A 27189-nucleotide genomic window follows, 5' to 3' on the forward strand; every position below is an offset into this window, starting at 1 on the left:
GAGTTCCACAGACAAGGGATCACCACTGATTAGGCCCTGTCTTTCTTCCCCACCAACTGCCCCTGCAAAGGGGGTGGAACTGAGAGTAGAGCCACCCCAGAAGATCTTAATCTCCGAGATAGTTCATAGAGGGAGATATGGGTTATTGTAGGTTTTTTCGGGCTATATGGCCATGTTCTAAAGGCATTTTCTCTTGACGTTTTGCCTGCATCTATGGCAAGCATCTTCGGAGGTAACTCACTACCTCTGAGGATGCTTGCCATAGATGCAGGCGAAAGGTCAGGAGAAAATGCCTTTAGAACATGGCCATATAGCCCGAAAAAACCTACAACAATCCAGTGATTCCAGCCATGAAAGCCTTCGACAATACAGAGGGAGATATGTTGGAACAGGTAAGTTGGGCCATAAATCTTCTTAACGGGCACAGATAGCAAGACAAACACCACAGGGGCCATCAGTCTTCCCTATGCTATCCACCTATTAGATAGATAGATAGATAGATCGATCGATCTACACTTAAAAATGTACCTGTTCTGACTTACATACAAATTCAACTTAAAAACAAACCTACAGAACCTATCTTGTTTGTAACTCGGGGATTGCCTGTATATACTCCCATCTTGGAGATCATTTAACAAGGTACCCCAATAGTTCCCCAACGTTCACATCTTGGCTGCTGCTGCAATCAAAAATCTGGTGGACATAACTGGATCAAGTTAACACACAACCCCTTTTTAGTTAACCAGGTTTCAGTTACACATTCAAGGTGAGTGGTTGTTCAGGATCAAACATCTCTTCTTAGCCTGACTTGACATTAAGACATGACCTGATGGAGTCCTATGAGGGTAGCCAGAAATCTGTTGGTTTGATGGTGAACCAGAAGGAGAAGTGGCCACAAGATGTCCCTCTTCCCTCCACTGACATAGCTCCTCTTGTTCACTATGTAAATGCAATGCCAGTGTATATTTTGAACACATTTTTGGCTGACCAGTAGCACAGAACAAACATCAGGATTGTTTATAGCGCTTTACCAATGTCTATATCTTTGCACGTTTTTGGTGTGGTCGACAAACTGGAGAAAAAATCTTATGAGTGTTGTCCTTCACTACCTAGGGTGCTCAGTCCTATTGAACCTGTGAGAACTTCTGAGTTGGAACACATAGGATTTCACTGTGAAGGAATTGAAAACCATATCAACTATATTGGATTCCAAAATGGGTTAACATTTGGATGAGAATGATTTTATAAACACCGCTTACAGCTACAGCTCAAGGACAGTCAAGGATATAGACTTGTAACCTACAGGTTTTTATTTATTTATTTAGAGCATTTAAACCCCGCACTTCAGCTATAAAGACTCTCAGGTCAGTTTACAACACATTAATTTGTTCTCGGGCTTACAATCTATTGCACAGTCCAACAACAACAAAACATTTTTTTTTGTGTCTTGGTTTTTTCAGCCTGTTCCTGGGGTTATTTGGTGTGCTGTTTCAGAAAATGATATGAGATAGATGTTACGAGCTGAGTGTCCTTTATTCAAAATACTTGATATTAGATATATTTTGGGGTGTTTTTTTTATTTTGGAACAATTGTCTTTGCATATATGTGCATAATGAGATATCTTGGAGATGGGCAGCAAGTCTAAACATAAAATCCATTTATTTATTATTTATTTATTTATTTCTGTCACTTTTACCCCGCCCTTCTCACCCCCAGGGGGGGACTCAGGGCGGCTTACAGAGGAAGACACAATTTGATGCCTTTGTCACATATACATACATATATAAGCAGTTACAAATTAAAAATTAAAATCATCAATACACAACAATACAATAACACAATAGTAGACTAATCCTGAGCTCAGCGTTCGGAGTTTCGTAAATCCATTCCGTCTCGTCAGATTCCAGCTCGTCATCAGGTCTTTCTTTAGCTGCCAGGGTGTCCAAATGCCTGGTCCCATATCCAGGTTTTCAACTTTTTCCTAAATGAAAGAAGGGACGTTGCCGATCTAATCTCCCCGGGGAGTGAATTCCACAGGTGGGGGGCCACCACCGAGAAGGCCCTGCTACTCGTCCCCGCCAATCTCACTTGTGATAAAGGCGGGGTCGAGAGCAGGGCCTCCCCAGAGGATCTTAGGTTCCGAGGTGGGACATTTATGTTACATATACGCCTTATACCTGAAGGTAATGTTATACGATATTTTAAATATTTTTTTGCTGAAACAAAATTTGTGTACACTGAATAATCAGAAGCAAAAGTGTCCCATATGGATAATTTTGGAGTATTTTAGATTTTGAATAAGTGATGCTCACCCAGTACTTGCTTTCGGGTCACCCCAACATATGGCTAAACTGTCATGGGATTCTCTTGGTTAGATTGGTTCAGAGGAGATTTATGGTTGCCTACTAAGGCTGAGAGAATGTAATTTGCCCAAAGCCACTCCGTGGGTTTCCATGGATGAGTAGGATTCCTGTGGTCCTAATCCAACAGCGTAGGAGCCCCCGGTGACGCACTGGGTTAAACCTTGTGCTGGCAGGACTGAAGACCGACAGGTGGGAGGTTTGGATCAGAGGAGAGTGTGGATGAACTCCTCCTGTCAGGTGCAGCTCCCCATGTGGGGACATGAGAGAAGCTTCCCACAAAACATCTGGCTGTCCCCTGGGCAACGTCCTTGCAAATGGCCAATTTTCTCACACCAGAAGCGACTTGCAGTTTCTCAAGTCGCTCCTGACATAGAAAAAAAATCCAATAGTAATGGCTACATTACACTAGTTTTCTTTGGAGATATTGAGTTTCTCCTGAACTTCTGTACTAAGAAATTTTGGCTCACATTAAGCTGAATAATGAATGTTTACTGTATGGATTGTAAGGGCTAAAAGCTGTAGGTGATAAATACTTGACATCATTCTACAATAGGAAAATACACAAGCTTGAATCAACAGGTGTATTCAGTGTTGTTCATATTTGCAATTGGAGAGAGGGTACTTTTGTTCTCAGGAATTGTGGTCTGAAATTCTTTGTTTACTAAAATAATTATAATAACAACGGGGACTCGGAGCGGCTTACATGAGGCCAAGCCCAAACAACAAATTACAATACAATAAAATACAAATTACAATATAATAAACAACATAACATTAAAGTATAAACCATATATGCATATAAACAATATACACAAAATATTAAAAAAAGAAAAGCAGTAAACCAAACATAATGACAGTGAGCAGGCCGCATGTACATAAAATGATTTAAAACCTCAGGGTGAGATAAAGGGGCAGGAAATTTATTCCTCACACAATTCAGCCCTGCTTTAATGAGTATAGGTTGCCAGAACCCAGGTCAATAATAAATTGCCATTGCTTTCCTGAGGCTGAAAGAGTGTGGATTGAACCAGTATTTAAACCTGAGTTTCTTGGGAGACCTAGTCCTGCATCCAACCAACATACTGCCCTGACTTTCATGGTTAAATTTATAAGAATCCAAACCTGGATGTCTGAAAAGGTGAGCACTCAAAAGTGAATGGATCCCACTTCTTTTGCATTTAATTCTTCTCTTTTCTTAATTTCAGGTTCTTTCTATCCCATTTATGAAGAAATTTGCTCATGTTGGTAAATTCAGATCCAAATAGGGCCAAACGCAGTTCTCACCTTGTCCATACTCTCTAACATTTCAGCTAGGACACATGACCAAACAACACAAGAAAGTAACCAAGATGGCAAAAATTATTGACTAGCCGTCCCCTGCCACACATTGCTGTGGCCCAATCTGTATATATGTGTTTTGTGTGTGTGTATATTTGTGTATATGTGTTTCGTGTGTGTGTGTGGTTTTGTGCATGCATTGTAATGTATTTTTGGGTTGTTGTTTTTTACTTTTTAAATACCTTTTGCTGTGTTTTTCAGTGTTTTTATGAGTGATGGTCACTTGTTGGTCTGATACGTGTATTGTGTCCAAATTTGGTGTCAATTCGTCCAGTGGTTTTTGAGTTATGTTAATCTCACAAACGAACATTACATTTTTATTTATATAGATGAATGCACATGAAATGAGAGTCAGCAGCAGTTTGCTTTTGACTGAACCTACTGGAAAGAGCAACTTTCTGCCCTCGAGTTCAAATGACTTTTGCACTTCAAGCTCAGTTTACAGCAATGAAAGTAGTGAAGTCAAGGCAGCTGGAAGGTATACTAGCCATTAGGCTTGTGCACAGATTCGGTTTGGTTGGTTCCCTTTGGCCAATCCAGCATGTTTGACTGGCCACAACAGTAAGGGCTCAGCCACCGTAGGGTTTTTTTGGGGTTTTTTTTTTTTTTGGCCAAAACAGGCGACACGGCAGCGGGTCATGGCTTCTCCTCTGCTATTCGGCATCACGCTGCAAGTGAAAAGGTTTCTTTGTGAGCCTTGCCTGTTGGGCCAATCAGAACAGAAGAATGCTGTGATGTGTCCTACACAAGTGGTGCCTATTTAATGGGCCATCAATAGAGCAGAGGAGAGCTTCTCAAAGTGTATCTAAAAGCCTTATTGTCTTCCTTGCTACCCCAAGCATTTCCACACACACACACACACACAGATTCCCTCAATGTGCAAAGATTATTTTGCATGCTCGCCTTCCTTGTGGTGGGAGTATTCTTGCCAATCCTGCACCACTTGCCCCATACAAGCCACCAGCTCCTTTTTCCTTGTTTGTTCTGCTGCTAGACTTAGGGCGGGGTGGCCAGCCAACCACTCCACCCCCTGCAGCCATCCTGGGGGTTTCCTTCCCCCTCCTCCCCTTTCCTTCATTGGCTCTTTGTGGGGTGGGGTGCCAAGCCAAGCACTCCGCCCCTGACCTGAAGTCACCTTCCCTTTGTCCCTGAGCCGCTCTATTGCCCTTTTTTGGGGCTGCCATCACCGCCTTGCTTCTTTGAATCAGTGAAGCTGATGGCTTGCTCTGAACCACTAAGACTGAAAATAATATGCTCCAAAAACATGTCGTCCCCTCCCAGATTTCCCACAATACATACACAATACAGACAAGACCCCCCCCCCCCCCAGTTAATGATAGAGGAGTGTTGTTTTTCTAATAAGGGGACAATGCTTGCTTGCCACTGCTGGCCTCTTCCAGTAAGTTTTGTGAGAACAAGAAACGCAAAAACTTTAGAAGAAGTTGCTTGCTGTTGGTTTTTTATTAGCCAGGAAGAAAGTGTAATAGTGAGGCTGTGACTCTGGGCTGTGATATGTGGAAGTGTATCTTTGGCATTTGGCAGGAAAGAATGGTGGGGACAATGGGGAGATACCTTTTAGGGAATTTTTGAAGATTTTATTTCTAAAAGGAAAATAAATTCCTAAAAATCAGGGGATGACCCAAACGTTAAGAATCATGGTGGGCTAACAGTGGTTGATGTTGACCTCCAATTCTGGTCATTTTCATCCTGATAGCCCTAAAAATGATGGGAAGGGGAGCACAGGAAGCCCCCCATTGCAACCAATGGGCCAAATCTAGCCTTATTTTTCCACTGTGGAATGAAAACAATTATTTGGCTACCCACCCATTTTCGGGAGGCATGTGAAAACGGATTTGGGGGTCTTCCGAAATTTGGACAGCAGAAACGGATTGAGGTTCAGCCAAAAAGCACAAGACTACTAGCCATAGTACAGACTCTTTTAATGTGTTTTCTGCGGTCATTTGTATAAAAGTGTTTTGTTTGGCGATACCAGGTAAACATGAAGGTAAAGCTTTTCCCCTGACATTAAGTCCAGTTGTTTCCAACTCGGGGGGGGGGGGGGTGTTCATCTCCATTTCTAAGCTGAAGAGCTGGTGTTGTCCAAAGACACCTCCAAGGTCATGTGGCCGGCATGACTGCATGGAGCGCCGTTACCCTCCTGCCGAGGCGGTACCTATTGATCTACTCACATTTGCATGTTTTCAAACTGCTAAGTTGGCAGAAGCTGGGGCTGACAGTGGAAGCTCACATGCATAAAAACATATGCACTTTCAGGAGCTTCCTTTGGGACTGGGTGAAAACACATTTTCCTCCTCATCCCTCTGCATTCCCTTGCCCTCTTTTGCACCACCTCCTCCCTGATGCTCACCTCTACAGCATATAGTAGCACCGTCCTTGAGCTTCTTTGAAAACAAATGCACTGACACCCCTCCACCCAGCAAAGGGCACAGAAGGACAGGCTGCCCGGAGGAATGGCGGTACTCGCAAGTGCTTGGCTAGCCTGCCTGTCGCCTGTCCGTTGCTGTGCCCGGCGCCATCCGTAATCTGTGATGTTGGCTGTCACTATCTGTGCCCTAGTTTTCGGAGCAGGGGTGGCGTGAAGAGAGGCGGGAAAGAGAGAGACATATAGGGAAAGGGCAAAGAGGGTTATGTTGCAACCTTCCCTGCCGTGTTTGAGCATCACACAGCAAGGTCCCTTGACCTGTCTTTTGGCAAACAGCTTGAGGCCTAGGTCTCAGGAGAGGAGAGATGCTCAAGAGGACAGCGAGTTTTGGTGTTACTTTTTTTTTTTAGTCCCCCAGTAACATGACGTACTTTACATTCAATCTAATGTTGGTAATTTAAACACAATAACAGCTAAAATAACTTTTATTCTACTGACTGCATAGGGAAGCTGATGACGAAACACAACCTACAAACTATCTACAGGCCCACTAAGAAAATCCAACAAATGCTATGTTCCGCAAAGGACAAGAGGGATCCTCTCACCTCTGCAGGAGTCTACCCTATACCATACAGCTGTGGATATGTCTGCATAGGGACCACCAAACACAGCATCGTCCAAACACGAATCAAGGAACGTGAAAGGCACTGCAGACTAACTCAACCAAAGAAATCAGCCATAGCAAAGTACCTGATGAAGCAACCTGGACATAGCATATTATTTGAGAACACAGAAATGCTGGACCACTCTAACAACCACCATATCAGACTACACAGAGAAGCCACTGAAATCTACAATCATGTGGATAATTTCAAAAGAAAGGAGGAAACCATGAAAATGAACATTTGGCTACCAGTATTTAAAAACTCTAAAATCAGAACAGTAAAGAAAGAGCAACACGCCAAAATGGGGAATTCTAGACAAGAAACAATCAGGGCCAGCAAACATCTCAACAAAAGGTTCCCGCAAGCAGGAAGCAGCCAAGCCTTAAAACTGCAAGGCTTTTCGGTGCTAATCAAGGTGATCAATTGCAGCATTCTCACTTGCCTCAAGCAGACAAGTGTTCTTTCTGTCACCCTAGACATAAACTTCACTTGCCTAGTTTCCAACAGGTCTCACAACCTCGGAGGATGCCTGTTATAAATGTGGGTGAAATGTCAGGAGACAATGCTTCTGGAACATGGCCATACAGCTCAGAAAATTCACAACAACCCAGTAATTCTGATCATGAAAGCCTTCGACAACACATAAAATAGCTTTTGATTCCAATATGGACACAAGCCACTTCACCTATTTCTATGAATGTTGAACCTTTTGCAGTTAGTATTTTCACATTCAAATGTTGTTGTTTTTTTTACAATGTCCAGAAATGGGGAGGTGATTTTCAGAATTTTCAGCCAGAGAGTTCTGGAACCTCTTCAAACTACAAACCCTGGGATATTGTCATGGCAGCAAAAGAGGGATCAGGATTGTGTTTCATGGTTTGAATACTGGACTATGACTGGAGACGAGAATCTGAAAATTTATTTGAAATATTTATATTCTGCCCTTTTTATCCCAAAGGGGATTCAGTGTGGAGCAGAACATATATACGGTAAGCATTCCATGCCAGAACATAAATAACTAAAAATATGCACTAACACTAAAATCAGTTATATCTACTTTAAAATCAGCTGCTTAAAACCATCTCAAAACACTATGCTGGCTCCGGTCAGTGGAGTAGGTTTCCTATTATTGCATTTGACCGCATTTCCTTTTATGAACCTACACGATTCCTTCGATCTTCCAGAGAGGCCTTTCTCACACTCCTGTTTCCATCGCAAGTGCGACTTGTGGGGACGAGGGAGAGGGCCTTCTCTGTGGTGGCCCCTCGGCTCTGGAATTCACTCCCCAGATAAATTAGGCAAGCCCCCACCCTGGCAGTCTTTAGGAAGAGCTTGAAAGCTCGGCTATTCCAGTGTGCCTTCAAGGAATGATGAACTGAATTATAACCCCTGACCTGACCAAACCCTGCAAAAAAAAAATGCTCTCAGAAGCACTTTATTTTCTACCTACTAGTGTAATTAAACCCTACTTTTGTCCCTCGGATCCCCTGTCCAGATACATTACATTGCCTTCTCACCCAGTGTTTTTAAACTTTTTAATTCTTGCTACTGGCACTGCCCACTGTGATTTATTTCCTGTATTTAAAACATTGTTTGATGTGCTTATTTATATTGTTTCTTGTATTTTATTTTTATATTTTATTGTCATTGTATGTTGTTTATTTGCACTGCTGTATTGTTGGGCTTGACCTCATGTAAGCTGCCCCAAGTTCCCTTGGGGAGATGGTGGCGGGGTATAAATAAAGTTATTATTATTATTATTATTATTATTATTATTATTATTGTGCAAACAATAGCAAACAAAGAGACAGTGGAGCTGACGTAACATAGAATCATAGAATCATTGAATCAAAGTGTTGGAAGAGACCTCATGGGCCATCCAGTCCAACCCCCTGCCAAGAAGCAGGAATATTGCATTCAAATCACCCCTGACAGATGGCCATCCAGCCTCTGTTTAAAAGCTGAACGGCTCTCACAGTCAGGAAGTTCTTCTTCATGTTCAGATGGAATCTCCTTTCTTGTTGTTTGAAGCCATTGTTCCGCGTCCTAGTCTCCAGGAAAGCAGAAAACAAGCCTGCTCTCTCCTCCCTGTGGTTTCCTCTCGCATATTTATACATGGCTATCATATCTCCTCTCAGCCTTCTCTTCTTCAGGCTAAACTATATGTCAACACTCTCTCATCCAAGTAAAAACAGAGCTGACCCTGGTTAGCTTCCAAAATCAAGAGTTCATATGACATTTGAAACCTAGATATCTCCCAGAATTTCATGAATGGTATTGTAAAGCAGTTGCCATTTCTTTTAAACATAATTCTAGTTTGTTGTCCCCTCTGAGGCATCTCTGACTGTAGCCCACGTATTGTTTGCTAGCAGAGAGGACCTCTTGGAGCTCATCTTGCCAAGGCCACCAGTCCTGGGCAGAGTGCAGGGAAAGGAAGGTGTGCTGCCTGGCGCCTTTGGGTCTGTACTTGGCCGACCGAGAGGAGCCAGGTCGGCTGGAGTCTGGCCAAAGCCCATCGGGGATAGGAGCAAAAGCAGCCAAAGGGCAAACAAATCATCCGCTCTGGGATCTGAGCAAACACATCTTCCAAGAGAATTGCATCCCTCCGTTCAGGCAAAGTAGCCGCCTCATGGTTTATCTGTCAGTGAACTCAGAAAACCGAGACTAGCAGGAGGTTTTCCAGTAACATACACATACCTACACACTCAGCCCCCACCCACATATTGCATGGTGTCTTAGTAAACTTGAGAAAGTTTTGCGACTCTCAAATTGCAACTCCCAGAATCTCCCAATCTACCAGTAATTTCTGAAAAGAAAAAAAAAATATTATGAAGCGAGGAGACAGATTGGTTATAGAAGGGGTGATTAAAAAAGAGGGTGTAGATTGGCTAAGAAAGAATTTGGAAAAAGTGGAGGAAGAAATCTGGAATATATATTTTAAAAGAGTTTACGAGAAAAGAAACTAAGGAAATTAGAAACCCAATGTTGAGCAATATATTAGAAGTATGGAACAAATATAGGAGAATGTTAATAACGGATGGTTCAGTAATAACCCCAATTGTAATTTCCAAAATATATATATTTAAAAGTAATTGATAAAAAGTTAGGGGAAAAAATTTAGACAAAATAGGGGATTGGATAAAGGTGGGAATGAAGAAGGAAATTATTATGGAAGAATTTAGAGAAATAAAATTGACATGGTTCCATTATATACAATTAGAACAATAATTTAAAAACTGGGTAAAAAAAATAAAAATGGAAATAAACTTAACCAATTTGAACAAATAATACAAAATGGAAAGGCTGTAGAGGAGCATGAAAATTTAAAAGGATTAACTAGTAAAGTATATAAGATAATAATTGAAATAAAGGAAGGAAAAACTAAAAACAACACCCTCAAGGAGGTCTGGGAAGAAGATTTAGGGATAAAAATAAATTAAACAGAGTGGCAACAATTATGAAGACAGACATCTAAAGAATTTATCAATATGGGTTAAAGAAAATTACTATAAGTTAATATGGAAATGGTACCTCACACCAATAAGAATAGCAAATATAAATAAAAACTACTCAAAAAATTGTTGGAGAGGATGCCAAGAATCAGGAACATATTATACATATGTGGTGGCAATGTAAGTATGTAAATAATTTTTGGGGAAAGTATTTAGAGAAATAGAAGACATAATGAATATTAAAATAGAAAGAAGTCCTAGTATAGCTTTATTATAATTATATAACAATAAACAACTGAAAAAAGCGGATAAAGATGCGATAACAAACCTATTAACAATAGCAAGGAATTAGAAAAGAGAAATAAATATACAAATAGAATATATTTGTATAGAGAAATATACAAATATACAAATAGAAATAAATATACAAATAGAGAAATAAATATACAAATAGAAGGCAGTATGGAAATTGGCAATAAATGATAAGCTGACATGTATATTAAAAGCTAAAATAGGTATATGGAAACAAAGTGATTTTGATAATGTATGGAGAAAAGTTATTAAAAATGCATTTAAAAAGAAAGAAGGAAATTTACCTCCACAAGAAGAACTGAAATTTTGGACAGATGATATGTAAAAGCTGTGGCTTGGGAGGTGAGCACAGGGGTGAGAGATAGAAAATATGTATAAGCAGAAAAATAACAGTAGATACCAAAAGTTAAAGTGTGATAGATTGTATTGAATAATATGAATCTGCTGTAAAATAATGTATAACAAATGTATCGGACTATATATATATATATATATATATATATATATATATATATTCTTCTGTTCTGTATCAAAAAAGAGAGAAGAAAATTGGGAAGGAAAAGGGATGGAATATAATGAAATGGGGTGTCCTGGGGAAGGAGCAGAATTAGATGACTGAGTAAAATAATGGATAGGAACAATAACAGTAATAATAGAGTAAAATAATAAATGTAATAATAGCAATAATAAATAGAGCAATTTCATGAAATATATGTCAGCTCAGTGAGTAATCTGTTAGGAATTTTTACTTAGAAATTGTGTAGATTGCAATCTCTCAGAAAGAGAAAGAACAAGGTACTGTATATACTCGAGTATAAGCTGACCCGAATATAAGTTGAGACACCTCATTTTACCACAAAAACCGTGGAAACGGATTGACTCGAGTATAAGTCAAGGGTGGGAAATGCAGTAGCTACTGGTAAATTTCAAAATAAAAATAGATACCAATATAATTACATTAATTGAGGCATCAGTAGGTCAAATGTTTTTGAGTATTTATATAAAACTGTAATTTAAGATAAGACTGTCCAATTCTGATTAAACCATTATTCTAACCTTCTTCAATGTGCTTACATATCCTTCAAATAATAATAGAGTAAAATAAGAAATGTAATAATAATAATAATAATAATAACAGAGTAAAATAATGGAAATGTAATAATAACAGTAATAATAGAGTAAAATAATAAATATAATAGTAGCAATAATAAATAGAGTAAAATAATAAATGTAATAATAACAACAACAACAATAAGGTAACACAATAAATGCAAAAATGATAATAATAGAGTAAAATGATAAATGTAATAATAATAATGATAATAATAATAATAAATAGAGTAAAATAATAAATGTAATAAAATAATAATAACAGAGTAAAATAATAAATAACCTTGATTTGAGTATAAGCTGAGGGGGACTTTTTCAGCTTAAAAAAGAGCTGAAAACTAAGCTTATACTCAAATATATACAGTTTTCACTGAAGCACAATAAATGTATATAAATACAGAGATATTGCAAGATCATGGTAATCTAAAGCAAGTGCTAATAGTCTTACAACTTTTTAAAAATTAGATTCTATATTTGTGGCTTTATTTATAAATTATAGACCCAACATGTAGTTCCTAGTGTAAAAGACATAAATATGTGGGTGAAATGTCAGGAGAGAATGCTTCTGGAACATGGCCATACAGCCCAGAAAACGTACAGCAGCCCATATAAATATACTTATATTTAAAACAATTTTGTATTTGAAAATTAGTACCATAACGAAACACAGTTCAAGATTCATAAATATTGCTTCTTATATGCTGAGACCATAATACTGCTGCAAATCATTTATTCTAGTACAGGAAAATTTTATGCTTTCCTTACCTCCAAACAATATTCCAGAAATCAACCCAATTACTTTGGAGCATTATTTCCAAACTCTAAGGGTTGTACTATAAAACAAAGAAAACAGTTAAGAAGAAGCATGTTTTATATCTATTCTATGGCTTAAATTTATAAACAAGTTTTGGGAAAACAATGTTCTTTGTTGATTTTGAAACTGGACGATTTGGAGATATATGTTTAACATTTGTTCCTATTGTACAACATTTCAGCGTTATTAACTTTACTCCACTGAACAGAGATCAAAAACAAGAGACTCGTTCTCCGCGGTTCTGATACTTTGGACACGGGAAGAAAGTCAACAGATCTTGTCCCCGTGTTCAACATCGAAAAATAAGATAAAAAGATGTCAAAGAGGAGCTTTGGTTAGAATATTTCTTAAATTATGAAAAGCACCAAAATTCCTAATATATGTCAGGTGAGAAATGAAATTATCTATATTTCAGTTATCCAGGGAAATTGGAAGATAGTATTTGTTTTTAATTCAAGAGAAAAAGGCAATGACATTAATCCTATCTGATAATGTGTACTATCGGGTAATCCTTTTATTTTGATACACGAAGCCTCCTTTAAAAAGGTAATGCGGAAGTTTTTTATTCAGAGTTAGATATTACATTATTGAAGAAATAATTCTACCTGTTTGATTAAAACAAAGGCAGGGGTCTTGGGTAAAGTTACTAGGTAAACATTTAGAGATTACGACCAGACCTCTGGTTGAGAACTATTTCATACTCGGGCTTCTCTAGTCTATGTTAGCCCAGTTACCATCCCTGGCCATACAACCACTCTGGCCACAAAACCAACCTGCACAATTTTGTGAACAATAGTTGGCTTTTGTAAATTAATGTTAATTTTTTTATGTTCAGATTTTACATCATTGTATAATTCTTGTTTTATTATGATTACTTTAATTCAATGATGTTAGGTTCTATTATTGTTTTAATATGTGGGGCTTTTCTGGGGTTATAATGTTGGTACTTGTTTGCTTTATGGAGGCATTGAATGTTTGCTGTTGTATGTTGGAATCCACCTTGAGTTCCCCTGGAGATAGATGAAGAAGAAGGAGAAGGAGGAGGAGGAGGAGGAGGAGGAGGAGGAGAAGAAGAAGAAGAAGAAGAAGAAGAAGAAGAAGAAGAAGAAGAAGAAGAAGAAGAAGAAACACAACAAGATTTGTTCACAGCAAACAAGATCACTATGCTGGTTGTTGCATTGGATCACATGTCGGACACATCCCAAGTGCCTAGGACTATGTGATGTATCGGTGAATAACGTGTGCAGATCCCAGTAGGGTGGCTTTTTGCAGCTGGCAGATGGTAATTTTGTCAGCGCCGATTGCGTTTAAGTGCAGGCCAAGGTCTTTAGGCACTGCACCCAGTGCGCCGATCACCACTGGGACCACCTTGACTGGCTTGTGCCAGAGTCTTTGCAGTTCGATCTTTAAATCTTTGTATCGTGGCAGCTTTTCCAGTTGTTTCTCTTCAGTCCAAGAATAGGTAGAGAAGGAAGAAAGGGGAGAAAGAGGAAGGGAAAGAAAAAGGGGGAAAGAAGGAAGAGAAGGAAGGAAGGAAGGAAGGAAGGAAGGAAGGAAGGAAGGAAGGAAAAAAAGAAGGGAAGAAAGGAAAGAGAGGAAAGGAAGGAATGAAGCAGAGAGAGAGAGAAAGAAAGAAAGAATGAAAGAAAGAATGAAAGAAAGAAGAAAGAGGGAGGGAAGGATGGCCACAGCATCGCATGGCAGGAACAGTTAGTCTCTCAATAAATAGATCTGCATTAATTGTTTTGCTGTGTCAAATTCAGCTACTTCTGCAAGTCAACTCTAGTTCTTCAACACAAATCAGTTCAGATAACTTTTCTTGCATACTACAAATCAAAGGTTGCAAAAGGAGTGTGAAAATGATATCCCCCAAATATATTTTCCAACTTTAGCTTCAAATCCATCTCTTGATCTCTTTGATCGCAAATCAGTGCCAAGTTCTATAATTTGTCAAAGCTCTGAATGTGACTTTGTTACCATTTCCCAGGAACCGTGTTTTTCTCTCTTTTTGTGATCTACTGTATCCAGATTTCTCTCCAGAATTGTGAAAGTTCTGCTTACAGGCAGGAAACAGTGTTGCAAATGGTGTGGAAATTTTAACTTCATCAGCATTGGCTGTATGGCCATGTTCCAGAAGCATTCTCTCCTGACGTTCTGCCTGCATGTATGGAAGACATCCTCAATATTGCAGCCAACTGTGCTGGGGATGTGGCTGTTTATATAGTTTCAATCATGCTGTATCTATTTGATTTTACCTGGTTTTTAATTACACATGTACTAGTCCATGCAATATGTAGTATTTTAAGGTTGCATCTTGCCATCAATATATGTAGCATTTTAATAATTTATAGGAGTTTAATGGTGTATTGTATATTATATTTAATAATCTGGTTTTCATGCATTTATCTATTTGCCTTATATGTGAAAGACCTATGGTCTAAGCATTGAATAAATTTGAATAAGGAACTTGAACAGAGGTTCCAGAAGCATTCTCTCCTGACGTTTCGCCTGCATCTATGGCAGGCATCCTCAGTGGTTGTGAGGTCTGTTGGAAACTAGGGAAAGAGGGTATATTATATATCTGTGGAATGTCCAGGGTGGAAGAAAGAACTTTTGCCTGTTGGAGGTCGATGTGAATGTTTCAATGAATAGATGCAGATGAAACGTCAGGAGAGAATGCTTCTGGAGCATGGCCATACAGCCCAGAAAACTCACAACCCAGTGATTCCGGCCACGAAAGCCTTCGACAATACATTTATCAGTATTTGGTTATCTCTTTTTGCTGTTATGCTTTTTTTGGGATATTTCTGATTTGTAAGTTACAGTAAATCTTCCACAACAGTGAGGGGAAACCCCTGGAAGGATGAAAGAGTTTTACAACACTGGAAAAAACATGTTGCGTACAGCAGTGTATTAACCCTAACTTCAGCCTGAGACCAGAAACATGGAGTTCTCCCACTTGCGCAGGCATAAGTGAGGATGGGAAGTGTCGCCACGCAACCTCAAGTTACATCAGTTGGGAAATTTGGCCCATTTTCTGTCTCTGTGGATTATGAGCTTTTGATCAAACATGATAAAGCTATTGACCTGTTTGCTCAGGACTTATCTCTTTCCAAATGTGTTTCTCGTAGTAACACGGCCGATTGGCTAATTTGAACATGGGGAGGACCTCTCCGGTCTATAAAGGCCTTTCCCTTGTTCGTTCAGGTAGAATTCTTGCTTTGCCTGTCCTAGAGAAAGACAGAGAGAACAGGGAAAGAAAGCAATCTTAAGGAAAAGGAACTGGTGCTATTCCAAGAAGGAAAGATGAAGCTGCATCTGACCTGCGTTGTCTTCATTCTTCTCTGTGCCGCTGTCCAAAACCTCCATGCTTTCACATTTCAGGTAAGACATATTCTTATTCCTTACACTATCTGTCCCCTGCCACGTGTTGCTGTGGCCCAGTCTGTGTTGATGTGTTTTGAGTGTGCATATATTTGTGTACATGTGTCTATATGTGTGTTTGCATATATATATATAAAGTTTTAAGCATGTGTTGTAATGTATTTTTGGAGGTTTTTTGGCTTTTAAAGTCTCTTATGCAGCATTTTCCAGTGTTTTTATGAGTGATGGTCACTCATTGGTCTGAGAGGTGTATTGTGTCCAAATTTGGTGTCAATTCATCCAGTGGTTTTTGAGTTATGTTAATCCCACAAACAAACATTACATTTTTATTTATATAGATTTTGGGGCAGTTGCTGAATTCCTGTGTTCTTTCAAGGGCCTGTCACTCTCTACACTACACCATGATAGTGCTATGAGACTGATTATCAACCTTCCCAATGGCACGACCACTTAGTACAGTTCCTCATGTTGTCGTGACCCTCAACCAAAATGGTTTTTGTTGCTACCTCACAACTGTAATTTTGCTATTGTTATGAATCGTAATGTAAATATCCGATATGCAGAATGTTTTTTCATTCACTGGACCAAATTTGGCACAAATACCAGATATGCTCAAATTTGAATACTGGGGGGGGGGGGGGTTGGGGGGGGATTGATTTTGTCATTTGGGAGTTGTAGTTGCTAGGATTTATAGTTCAGGCACAATCAACAAGCATTCTGAACTCCACCAATGATAGAATTGAACCAAACTTGGCACACAGAGCTCCCATGACCAACAGAAAATATGGGAAGGGTTTGGTGGGCATAGACCTTGAGTTTTGGAGTTGTGGTTCTCCTACGTGCAGGGAGAGGGCTTTTGGTGAGAGGATTTGTCGTCTGTTGCCAAAAAGGAAGAGAAGGACAGGTGGAGAAATCTTCAGCCATCTCTGCCAAAAGGGTTCCTAAGATGATCAGAAATATATGTTTTGTGACCCCTCTGAAACCCCCCTCATGGCCCCCCCAGGGGTCCTGACCCCCCCCCCCCCCCAAACCGAGAAACACTGCTCAGCAAACTTAGAGCTTCTTGGCTTCCATAGAATGTAGCTATAAGAGTAGAATCATAGTGCTGTAATTTTGTGATGTGAAAGGACTCCAGTTCTCCAGGAAAGGAAATAAATCCTGAGGGGTGGAATGAGTAGAGATGGGAGGGGAAATATTTTTTGGATGTGAATTGGCTTTAAAGTCTTGACATCCATCCACCTCACCTAGTACCATATCTTTGTGGCCCAGAGCTAGTATTCGCAGCTATGTTGCACTTGTGAAACTGTATTAAGGGGTCAAGGTATTAGGAAGGTTGAGAAACAGTGATCTAGACAGATATCTCCCTCTGTCAGAGAACCACCCAGCATGTTCTGGACTTACAAATAGCCTACTGCTGTCAGGTGAAATGGAGGACACTCTCTTGTCACCAGGACTGAAGTTAAATGGAGCTGCCAGCCCTGTTCTCTTCTATACTTGGAATCCGGGGAGAAGGCATGCCATCTCACCCTTTGTATCCAGCAGAAGTGTAGCTACAGGGGAACAAAATGAGAACATTTCCTCCCTATATGAATTCTACCCCACTGAATATAGTTTCCCTCTGGTCCTCCAGTTGCTAGCATTGCAGAGATGCTGAAAAGTATTCATTAAAGCAACTCTCACATTTGCTGTGTTCATATTTCCTCGGTCACTTTGCCTGCCATTTTTTGGAGGCCTGAGCTTCAAGTTTCATGTGCTAGCAATTAGAGGACTGATGTAACATTTCATGTAGAAGTGCTATCCAGGAGCAGTGATTCACCTTTTAAATAGGTGCATCACTGCTTCTAGATCAGTGGTTCTCAACCTGGGGTCCCCAGATGTTTTTGGCCTTCAACTCCCAAAAATCCTAACAGCTGGTAAACTGGCTGGGATTTCTGGGAGTTGTAGGCCAAAAACATCTGGGGACCCCAGGTTGAGAACCACTGTTTTAGATAGCGCCAGAAAAAGGAGCAATATGCCATCATCTATTTTTCAAAACCAGGTAAGACTTCTGGGTTTGAGTGTTTAAAACAGCAATAAAACTTCGATGTGGCCTCTGAAGCATCCCAGGACAGAAAATTGACCCATGAGGCCATCACATTTGCCCACCCTTTCTTCAGTGTCCCTTTGAAAGTCAAAGTAAAGTGATTGTGTAGAAAAGCATTTCTCAACCTGGGGGTCGGGACCCCTGGGGGAGTTGCGAGGGGGGTTTCAGAGGGGTCCCCAAAGACCATCAGAAAACACATATTTCTGATTGTCTTAGGAATCCCTTTGGCAGCAACTACAACTCCCAAATGACAAAATCAATCCCCCCAACTGCACCAGTATTCAAATTTGGGCGTATCAGTTATTTGTGCCAAATTTGGTCCAGATCCATAGTCATTTGGGTTCACAGTGCTCTCCAGATGTAGGTGAACTACATCTCCCCTAAATCACAGCCAATTCCTCCCAAATCCCTCCAGTATGTTTATTGGTAATGGGGCTTCAGATCTATCATTGTTTGAGTCCACAGTGCTCTCTGGATGGGGGTGAACTGCAACTCCAAAACTCAAGGTCAATGCCCACCAAGCCCTTCCAGTATTTTTTGTTGGTCATGGGAGTTCTGTATGCCAAGATTGGTTCAGTCCCATCTTTGGTGGTGTTCAGAATGCTCTTTGATTGTAGGTTAACTATAAATCCCAGCAGCTACAAGTCCCAAATGACAAAATTGGGTATTTATGCCAAATTTGGTCCAGTGAATGAAAATACATCCTGCATATCAGATATTTACATGAGGATTCATATCAGTAGCAAAATTACAGTTATGAAGTAGCAATGAAAATAATGTTATGGTTGGGGGTCACCACAACATGGGGAACTGTCTTAAGGGGTTGGGGCATTAGGAAGATTGAGAACCACTGCGTTATATGACCAGTGTAGACTCATATACTGGGGTAGAGAAATGTGGTGATGAGAGGCAGCAAAGAAACCAGAGTTGAAAACTATGTTATCAAGTGTGGTGAGTGTGAACTTGATGTTTTCTTTTCTGTGAATGTTTGGAAAACATACCACACCCTAGTGTTGTTGTTTTTTTTAAAAATACCTAAGTAAAATTGCATCTTTTTTTCTCTTTGCAGTCAGAAGTCCAGAAAGACACAGCCGCCTTGGCAGAACCAGTGGCAGAAACCTCTGGATTGCAGCAGGTGAGACCCAGATTCCAATCCTTGCTTGTGTTACTCCAGCATGAACGCAAGAGAGCAGCATTGCCAAATGTGTACCACTTTGGATGCTATGCTTTTTCAGGTGCTCTCTTTTGATAGTGTTGCCCAGTGTCCCTTATTATAAGGGATGGGCTCTATTTCTATTTCTCTATTTCCTTTTTTGTAAACTGAACAATATATTTAAAAAAACAATATTTTTGAAATGGGAGGCCCTTCTACACTGCCATGTAAATACAGATTATCTGATTGGAACTGGGTTCTATGGCAGTGTAGATTTATATAATCCAGTTCCAATCAAATAATGTGGATTGCCTACTTTGATAATCTAGATTATATGGAAGTATAGATTTATATAACCCAGGTCCAATCAGATAATGCAGGTTGTCTGCTATGATAATCTAGATTATATGGCGCTGTAGAAGGGGCCTGAGAGAAACGTCATGTGCTTTCAAGTCTTTTCTCATTATGGAGACCTTAAACTGATCGTATCATGGGATTTCTATTCCCTTCCTTGAAGTCTGAGGCCCCTTCCACACAACTCTATAAAATCCACATTGTACTGGATTATATGGCAGTGTGGACTCAAGATAACCCTTTTCAAAGCAGATATTGTGGCTTATCTGCCTTCATATTCTGGGTTATATGGCTGTGTGGAAGGGCCCTGAGAGAATGTGACTTTCTCAAGGTCACCCAGTGTGTCTCCATAGCCAAGCAAGGATTCCAACCTTGGTCTCCAGAGTCCAACAACCAAACCACTGCATCATGCAAGCTTTCATATTCGGAGAAGAGCAGAATATCGATAAATAGCATTTTTCTCTCTCTTCATTTCCTACCACAGGGTTTGTTACGGAGACTCAAGCGCCACAACTCCCATCTCTCCATCTGCACTTACTGCTGCAACTGCTGCAGGAACAAGGGCTGTAGCTTCTGCTGCCGGACATGAAGTGGCTCAAAGCCTCCACGGCTGACTGCTGCTCCCTGTTGTTCCACCACACACACACACACCAACCTCAACATACTTGCTCTTGCTCTCCTCCCCTGACACATCTTCTGTATTTATTAATTTGACATTCTTTTTGATGTGTTTGTTTGCTTTGTACATTGTTTCGTTGTTACTAGAAATTAAAAGTGTTTTTACCTCATTGAGAAATAGTGGCGATTCTGATTCCTTCATGCCCCAACTTCCTAGGAAAGATTCTATGCTTAAGGCACATTTCATGCTACATAGTTAAAGCACTATGATTGACCTATTAAGGTCAATGGACTCTACTGTCAAATAAAGGTCTCTGGGATCATTAATTTGCATATTCAATTATAGTTTTAAAGATAAGAGCCTCAATAGAGTACCCATGTGGCTTTCCAGAACTGATGAACTATTACTCCAGCTATATGTCACCAATGGCCATCTGTTGGGGATGCTTTGAATAAGATTTTCCTGCTTCTTGACAGGGGGTTGGACTGGATGGCCCATGAGGTCTCTTCCAACTCTATAAGTCTATGATTCTATTACTCCAGCTATGTGTCACCAATGGCCAAGGCTGATTACAATTGTTGGCCTTTCCCTCTATTTTATTATATACTAGCTTGGGGACCCGGCGCTGCCCGGGTTATTTGAGAAAGGCATTGTGTGGCAAAGGTGTTCTTTATCGGTTATCAGTTAGTGAAGGTACTGCGAATCCCATAGTGCATGGTCCATCCTCCTCCAAACATGGATGCAGAGTAGGTTATGGTGGCTCTGTGTACCAAGTTCGATCATGCTCTGTCATTGGTTAGGGTCACAGTGATCTCATGAAGTGTGTGTGAAGGTACTGCAGGTCCCATCATCCATGGTGAATCCTCCTTCATACCACAACAGGATGTAGAGTGGATCATGGGGGCTCTGTGTGCCAAGTTTGGTCTAGATCAGTCATTGGATGAGGGTCACAGTGATCTCAGAAAGTGAATTAAGGTACTGCAAGTCCCATCACCCATAGTCCGTCCTCCCTAAACTGCACCAGGATGTAGAGTAGGTCATGGGGGCTCTATGTGCCAAGTTTGGTTTTTATCAGTCTTTGTTGGGAGCCGCAGTGTTCTGTGGAAATTGAAGGGTTGGAAATTTCACACATCCCATCATCCATTGTCTGTCCTCCCTCAAACCTCACCAGGAACTAAAGGGGGTCATGGGGGTTATGTGTGCCAAGTTTGGTCTTGATCAGTTATCGGATGAGAGTCGCAGCAGTCTCGGGAAATGAGTGGAGGTACTTGAAGTCCCATTATCCATGGTCCACCCTCCTGCAAACCACAGCAGGAAGTAGATTGGGTCATGGGGGCTCTGTGTGCCAAGTTTGGTCTTTATCGGTCTTTGTTGGGGGCCACAGTGGTCTCTGGAAACTGAAGGGGTTGAAAGCACTACAAATCCATCATCCTTTGTCCGTCCTCCCCCATACCTCACCAGGACGTACAGGGGGTCATGGGGGTTATGTGTGACAAGTTTGATTCAGGTCCGTCGGTCGTGCAAGTCTCTGTGGCCTGTGAAAGTGAGAGCCAATCAGAAAGCTGCCACATACACTTCCGCACTTCCGCCCTCCGCATACATACATACATACAAACAAACATTCATTTTTATTATATAGATATAGATAGATGGTCTCTTCCAACTCTATGATTCTATGATCCCATCTTAGCTACCATAACTGCATTCCATGGAACCCTGGGATTTGCAGTTTACAAGGGCATTTACAATGCTCAACCAGAGGAAGGCATCACCAAACTACAAATCCTAGACTTCCATAACCCTGGCAACTACTATGATGAGATTGGACAATGTTTTAATTAGGAGATGCAAATGATTTATGTCTCCTTGATCTTGTTATGGTTTTATATTATATGTTAATGTTTTAAAATGTTTTAAATGTTTTTGTGGTGTTGTTGGGCATTGAATTGTTGCCTCTGTAAACCACCTTGAGTTGCCTGCGGGCTGAGAAGGGCAGTATACAAATGTAGTAAGTAAGTAAATAAATAAATAAATACTAGATTGCTGGATCTTATGCAGCCATCCAATACAGAAGAATCTGGTTAAGTATATGTTGTAACTTCCAGAGATATCTCAGTGTGATATTCCCCATCAGTATCCAGAATCCAAAGTAATCACAGTAATAGAAGCAGTAAAATGTGTTGAAAGTACAAAAATAGACATATACTTTGAAAGTCTGACAGAAAAAAAAATGCACTGACACAATGGGCTCGGCACAGCAGGAAAGAGTTTGGTTGTACAAAAAGAAGAAAGGGATGAAAACAGCACATCTGCATTTCCCTCCGCAGGCAGTCCTGGAAGGCAACCATCCTTTCCACTATCCCTTTGCAAATTGTACATCCTTGCGGGGAAAGATCAATAATATATCCTCAGAAGGAAAGAGTCTTAGGAGGTAATGCCAAGATATCTTCCCTCAATACTTTGGAAACCAGGATTCTACACCCATGAAATATCCCCTCTCAGACAGGAGGAAGTTTTGGGAGTTAACATTAATACCGCTTCCTGCAGCAGGGCATTCCAAGGTTTATTCTAATCATGCTTCCTTAGAGCCTTCTGTGAGTTAACCCTTTAGGCTGTGGAACCCCCAAATGCTTACTTATTTAGGTATCCTAATGTGACGTCACATCTCTCCGCCTCTCCTGCCCGATTGCACTTGTTGCTCTACCTAGTCTTAATTCTAGTTATACAAGCACTTGTTAAATAGAAAGAGATTCAGACACACTCTTTTGTCCATTCCTTTCTTGGATCACACGTTAGAATAGATTTGATCAGGGCCAGAGGTGGTTTGCCAATTGCTCAGGTTCCCATAAAGTCCTCCCGAGGCGCCCGTTGATAAATTCTCATAATCCTCTACTATTTCCATGGTCTCGTAGGCTTCTGTGCTTGAATCCTAAAAAAATTGGAGGAGCCAGGGAGAGAAAAAATTAGACAGATTTGTGAGCAAATAGACCTAAATAGCCTTCATTCATCAATCAATAATAATCAATCAAACCAAGAATGGGCAACTTGGAAGTCCCTGAACAGACTCAGAAGTGGAGTGGGCAGATCAAAAGACAACCTGGCAAAATGGCACTACCTAAAAGAATCCTCCATCTTGTGTGACTGTGGAGCAGAACAGACAACTTTGCACCTGTATGCTTGTCCACTATGCCCTGCCTCATGTATAGAGGAAGAATTGTTGGAGGCTACAGACAATGCCATTGCTGTTGCCCATTTTTGGTCAAAAGATATTTAGCCACCTGCACTCCTTCTATTTTTATCGGTTTTATACTAACTTATGCAATGCTTTTGATACAAAATAAATAAATAAGTCACTTCTGACTCTTCGTGACCTCATGGACAAGCCCACACCAGAGCTCCTACTCCCAGCTCCTTCAATGTCAAGCCAGTCACTTCAAAGATACCATCCTCCATCCACCTTGCCCTTGGTCGGCCCCTCTTTTTTTCCCTTCCATTTCCCCCAGCATCATTATCTCCTCCAAGCTTTCCTGTCTTCTCATTTTGTGGCTAAACTACTTCATCTTTGCCTCTAATATTCTTCCCTCCAGTGAGCAGTCAGGCTTTATTTCCTGGAGGATGGACTGGTTGGCTCTTCTTGCAGTCCAAGGCACTCTCAGAATTTTCCTCTAGCAACACAGTTCAAAAGTGTCTATCTTCTTTCACTCAGACCTTTCTTATGGTCCAGCTCTTGCATCCATAGGTTACTATGGGGAATACCATTGCTTTAACTATGTGGATCTTCATTGCCAGTGTGATGTCTCTACTCTTCACTATTTTATCATGGTCTAGAAATGAGCGTTGTTCCATAGGCACAGAATGCTAGGTGTGTGTTGGAAGGGAAACACAATAATAGAAAGCGAGAATATGGAAAAGCAAAGCAAATGGAATGGAATGAATTATTCCAAAATGTTCGTGGCTGCCTTCTAGAATCTGGAAAAGACAAAACAAAATGTTTTGTAGTGGGGTGTTTGCTATTTTAACCAATGATAGTGGATGTGATGCCAGATAAAATTTGTTAGTATCTTTGTTATATGTGATGCAAAAAGTAACCCTTCACATCCTGAACCTCGTTGTCAACTATAATCAAGCATCCTTGAAAACTTTATGGCTAAAATCTTGCTGGGGAGATGCAGCTGTGATGATGTAACTAATCCATCTCCTGACCTGACCCTATAAAAGGATGGATCCACCCGCCATGGATTTCTCCAATGCTGATGAGTGAAGTGCTGAATTATGACCCTTCTAGTCACTTCCTACGCACGACCCGTGACATGATGAACAGTAGCAAGGGCTCTTGTCATAACAGCTTATTGAAATGTAGCTTGATGGCAAGAGGAGGATGGTCACATCATCCTTCAGCATCATGCACACCAGCAGAACTCTGGCTGGTGCAGCTTCCAGGCAAATAATATGCATTTTAGGGGCATATATGATGATGACAATGGTGCCACAATATGAATGCTAAAGTTTACAAGTCAGATTATTTGGCTTAAAATATCATAAGTATTTATGATACTGGTAGCGCGGTAGGTTAAACCGCTGAGCTGCTGAACTTGTGATCGAAAGGTTGCAGGTTTGAATCCAGGGAGTGGTGTGAGCTTCCGCTGTTAGCCCCAGCTTCTGCCAACCTAGCAGTTCGAAAACATGCAAATGTGAGCAGACCAATAGGTACCGCTTCTGCGGGATGGTAACTGCGCTCCAAGTAGTCATGCAGGCCACACGACCTTGGAGACAATGCTGGCTCTTCGGCTTAGAAATGGAGATGAGCACCAACCGCCAGCATTGGACACGACTTAATGTCAGGGAAAACCTTTACCTTTTACTATCACAAATATGGAGGAGCCTGGGATGGAGGATCCTGGGAGTTTGACACAAAAAACAATAACTTTTCCAAGCTCTGGCTCTTTCCGTGGCATCATTAGAGGGGTGCAGGCTCTACCGGGTGATACTACAAGAGACGATGACCCCAACATGACTGTCTATCATTTTTTTTCCAGTTTTTCAGCAGAAACACAAACTTCAGTTATATGTTTGTATCAACCTACCTATGCTAATTTATTTTATGAATCTTCTAATGTGGAAATGTTTTGCTCACAGCTGTCATTATTATACCATTACAATGATGTTGTCAATCACATGGTTTCAGTTGCATGTGCTACAAGCATGCACTGTTTATTTATTTATTTACGTCACTTATATCCCGCCCATTTCAGTCCGAAGGCAACTCAGGTCGGAGTACAAATCGGCAACAATCAGATGCCATATATACATTCATAAATCAGTTAAAAGCAAATAAATCAGATCATAATACATATAAAAACCATACAAGCAATAAAAACAATAAAAATTATAAAATGTTGTTTCCATTGCTGCTGGACTTTTATAATTGCAGATTTTATCAAATATTCTAGTATTTTAGCCATAATATCATGGTCTGGAGTGGTACATGAGGAGATACATGGGCTACAGCACTGGCTAAAACCAACCCTAAACACTTTGAGTCTCCTTGCAGACAGAAAAAGTGGAATAAATAAACATCAACAAGCGAGACCACTTGTAAATAAGTTGGGGTAAACAACCCTGCTGAAACTACAGACCTTAAGAGTTTCCCCTTACCTTGTCACCAGCAGTGTTCCCTCCTTTTTGGGTCTTACTGTACATGTTGAGTTGCTCATCCTTCTTGGATTTGGATTGTTTCTCTTTTTTGGCAGGTTTCTCTTTTTTGACAGGTGTCTTCTGTTCCAGGGCTCCATCCGTGACAAATAGTGCAGGATCTTCTTCCTCCTCCTCCTCTTCTTCTTGCTTTTCTTCATTTTTCCTAGAAACACCAAAATAAAAATAAGGGGAGATAGTGCTGCTAGATCCATTGTGATGGGATGCATAGAATAAATTGGCAATTGCTCAGAGGAAAAGCCAGCAACTTTGACAGCAACCCCTTGCATAAAAAGTGACCAAAGAAGCTCTTCAATGTGTGAACGAAAACACTGCCATCTGACCTGGTAATGCAATGGTGGACAAAAATGAGACCCTTAGCAGCACTGTGGGTCATTTAAAAAAAGTAAAGAAACAGGATGCTAAACTAAAGTGACTTCTAATCTGGGTTGCTGTGAGTTTTCCAGGCTGTATGGCTATATTCCAGAAGCATTCTCTCCTGACGCTTTGCCCACATCTATGGCAGGCATCCTTGGGGTTAGGAGTCCCTGGTGGCACAATAGGTTAAACCCTTGTGCCGGCAGGACTGAAGACCAACAGGTCATAGGTTCGAATCTGAGGAGAGCACGGATGAGCTCCCTCTGTCAGCTCCAGGTCCCCAAGCAGGGACATGAGAGACACCTCCTACAAGGATGGTAAAACATCAAAATATCGAGGCGTCCCCTGGGCAACGTCCTTGCAGACGGCCAATTATCTCACATCAGAAGTGACTTGCTGTTTCCCAAGTTGCTCCTGACACACACACAAAAAAATATTTTGGGTTGTGAGGTCTTTTGGAAATTAGGCAAGTTTGGTTTATATATCTGTGGAATAATGTCCAGGGTGGGAGAAAGAATTCTTGTTTGCTTGAGGCAAGTGAGAATACTGCAATTGATCACCTTGATTAGCATCGAAAAGCCTTGCAGTTTGAAGGCTTGGCTGCTTTCTGCTTGCAGGAACCTTTTGTTGAGAGGTGTTAGGTGGCCCTGATTGGTTCTTGTCTGGAATTCCCCTGTTTTTGAGTGTTGTTCTTTATTTACTGTTCTGATTTTAGAGTTTTTAAATATGGTTGTTGCAAAGTACTCATAAATGGTCAGTGTGGTCAAGATGACAAAATATTTTAATATTTGTCTCCTAGCAGACAAGCTAGGAGAGGCAGCAGTTCTATGCATATATCTGAGTCTATAGAAAAGGGCAAGATACTGTCGAGAGAAAGGAACATGAACTATTTTTGCACTTTGAACTCAGGTCCCTTCCACACAGCCATATAACCCAGAATATCAAGGCAGATTATCTGCTTTGAACTGGATTAACTGAGTTCACACTGCCATATATTCTAGTTCAAAGCAAATAATGTGGGATTTTCTGCCCTGATATTCTGGGTTATATGGCTGTGTGGAAGGGCCATCATTTTGCAGTAATGTAAGT

The 27189-nt window shown here is 40.6% G+C and overlaps 2 protein-coding genes across 8 annotated transcripts in view; one reads left to right on the top strand and one right to left on the bottom strand.

The window, feature by feature from the left end:
• The first annotated feature begins 15652 nt into the window (after positions 1-15652).
• LOC137094829 (hepcidin-2-like) lies at positions 15653-20200 on the top strand. Its single transcript, XM_067460717.1, has 3 exons — positions 15653-15822; positions 18975-19040; positions 19897-20200. Exons 1-3 carry the CDS (start codon positions 15745-15747, stop codon positions 19999-20001), a joined length of 249 nt encoding a protein of 82 aa, XP_067316818.1. The 5' UTR covers positions 15653-15744; the 3' UTR covers positions 20002-20200.
• Positions 20201-22211: 2011 nt separating this feature from the next.
• Positions 22212-27189, bottom strand: part of LOC137094689 (B-cell receptor CD22-like) — a 51125-nt gene continuing 46147 nt past the window's right edge. For all 7 annotated transcript variants that reach the window (XM_067460714.1, XM_067460715.1, XM_067460710.1 and 4 more), the window contains 2 exons: positions 25687-25888; positions 22212-22960 (listed from right to left, as the gene is read on the bottom strand). In XM_067460714.1, coding sequence (XP_067316815.1) covers positions 22817-22960; positions 25687-25888 — 346 coding nt within the window. In that variant the 3' untranslated portion in view covers positions 22212-22816. The remainder of the gene's footprint in view (positions 22961-25686; positions 25889-27189) is intronic.

The sequence above is a fragment of the Anolis sagrei genome, chromosome X (genome assembly GCF_037176765.1).
Source record: "Anolis sagrei isolate rAnoSag1 chromosome X, rAnoSag1.mat, whole genome shotgun sequence".
Lineage (NCBI taxonomy): Eukaryota > Metazoa > Chordata > Lepidosauria > Squamata > Dactyloidae > Anolis > Anolis sagrei.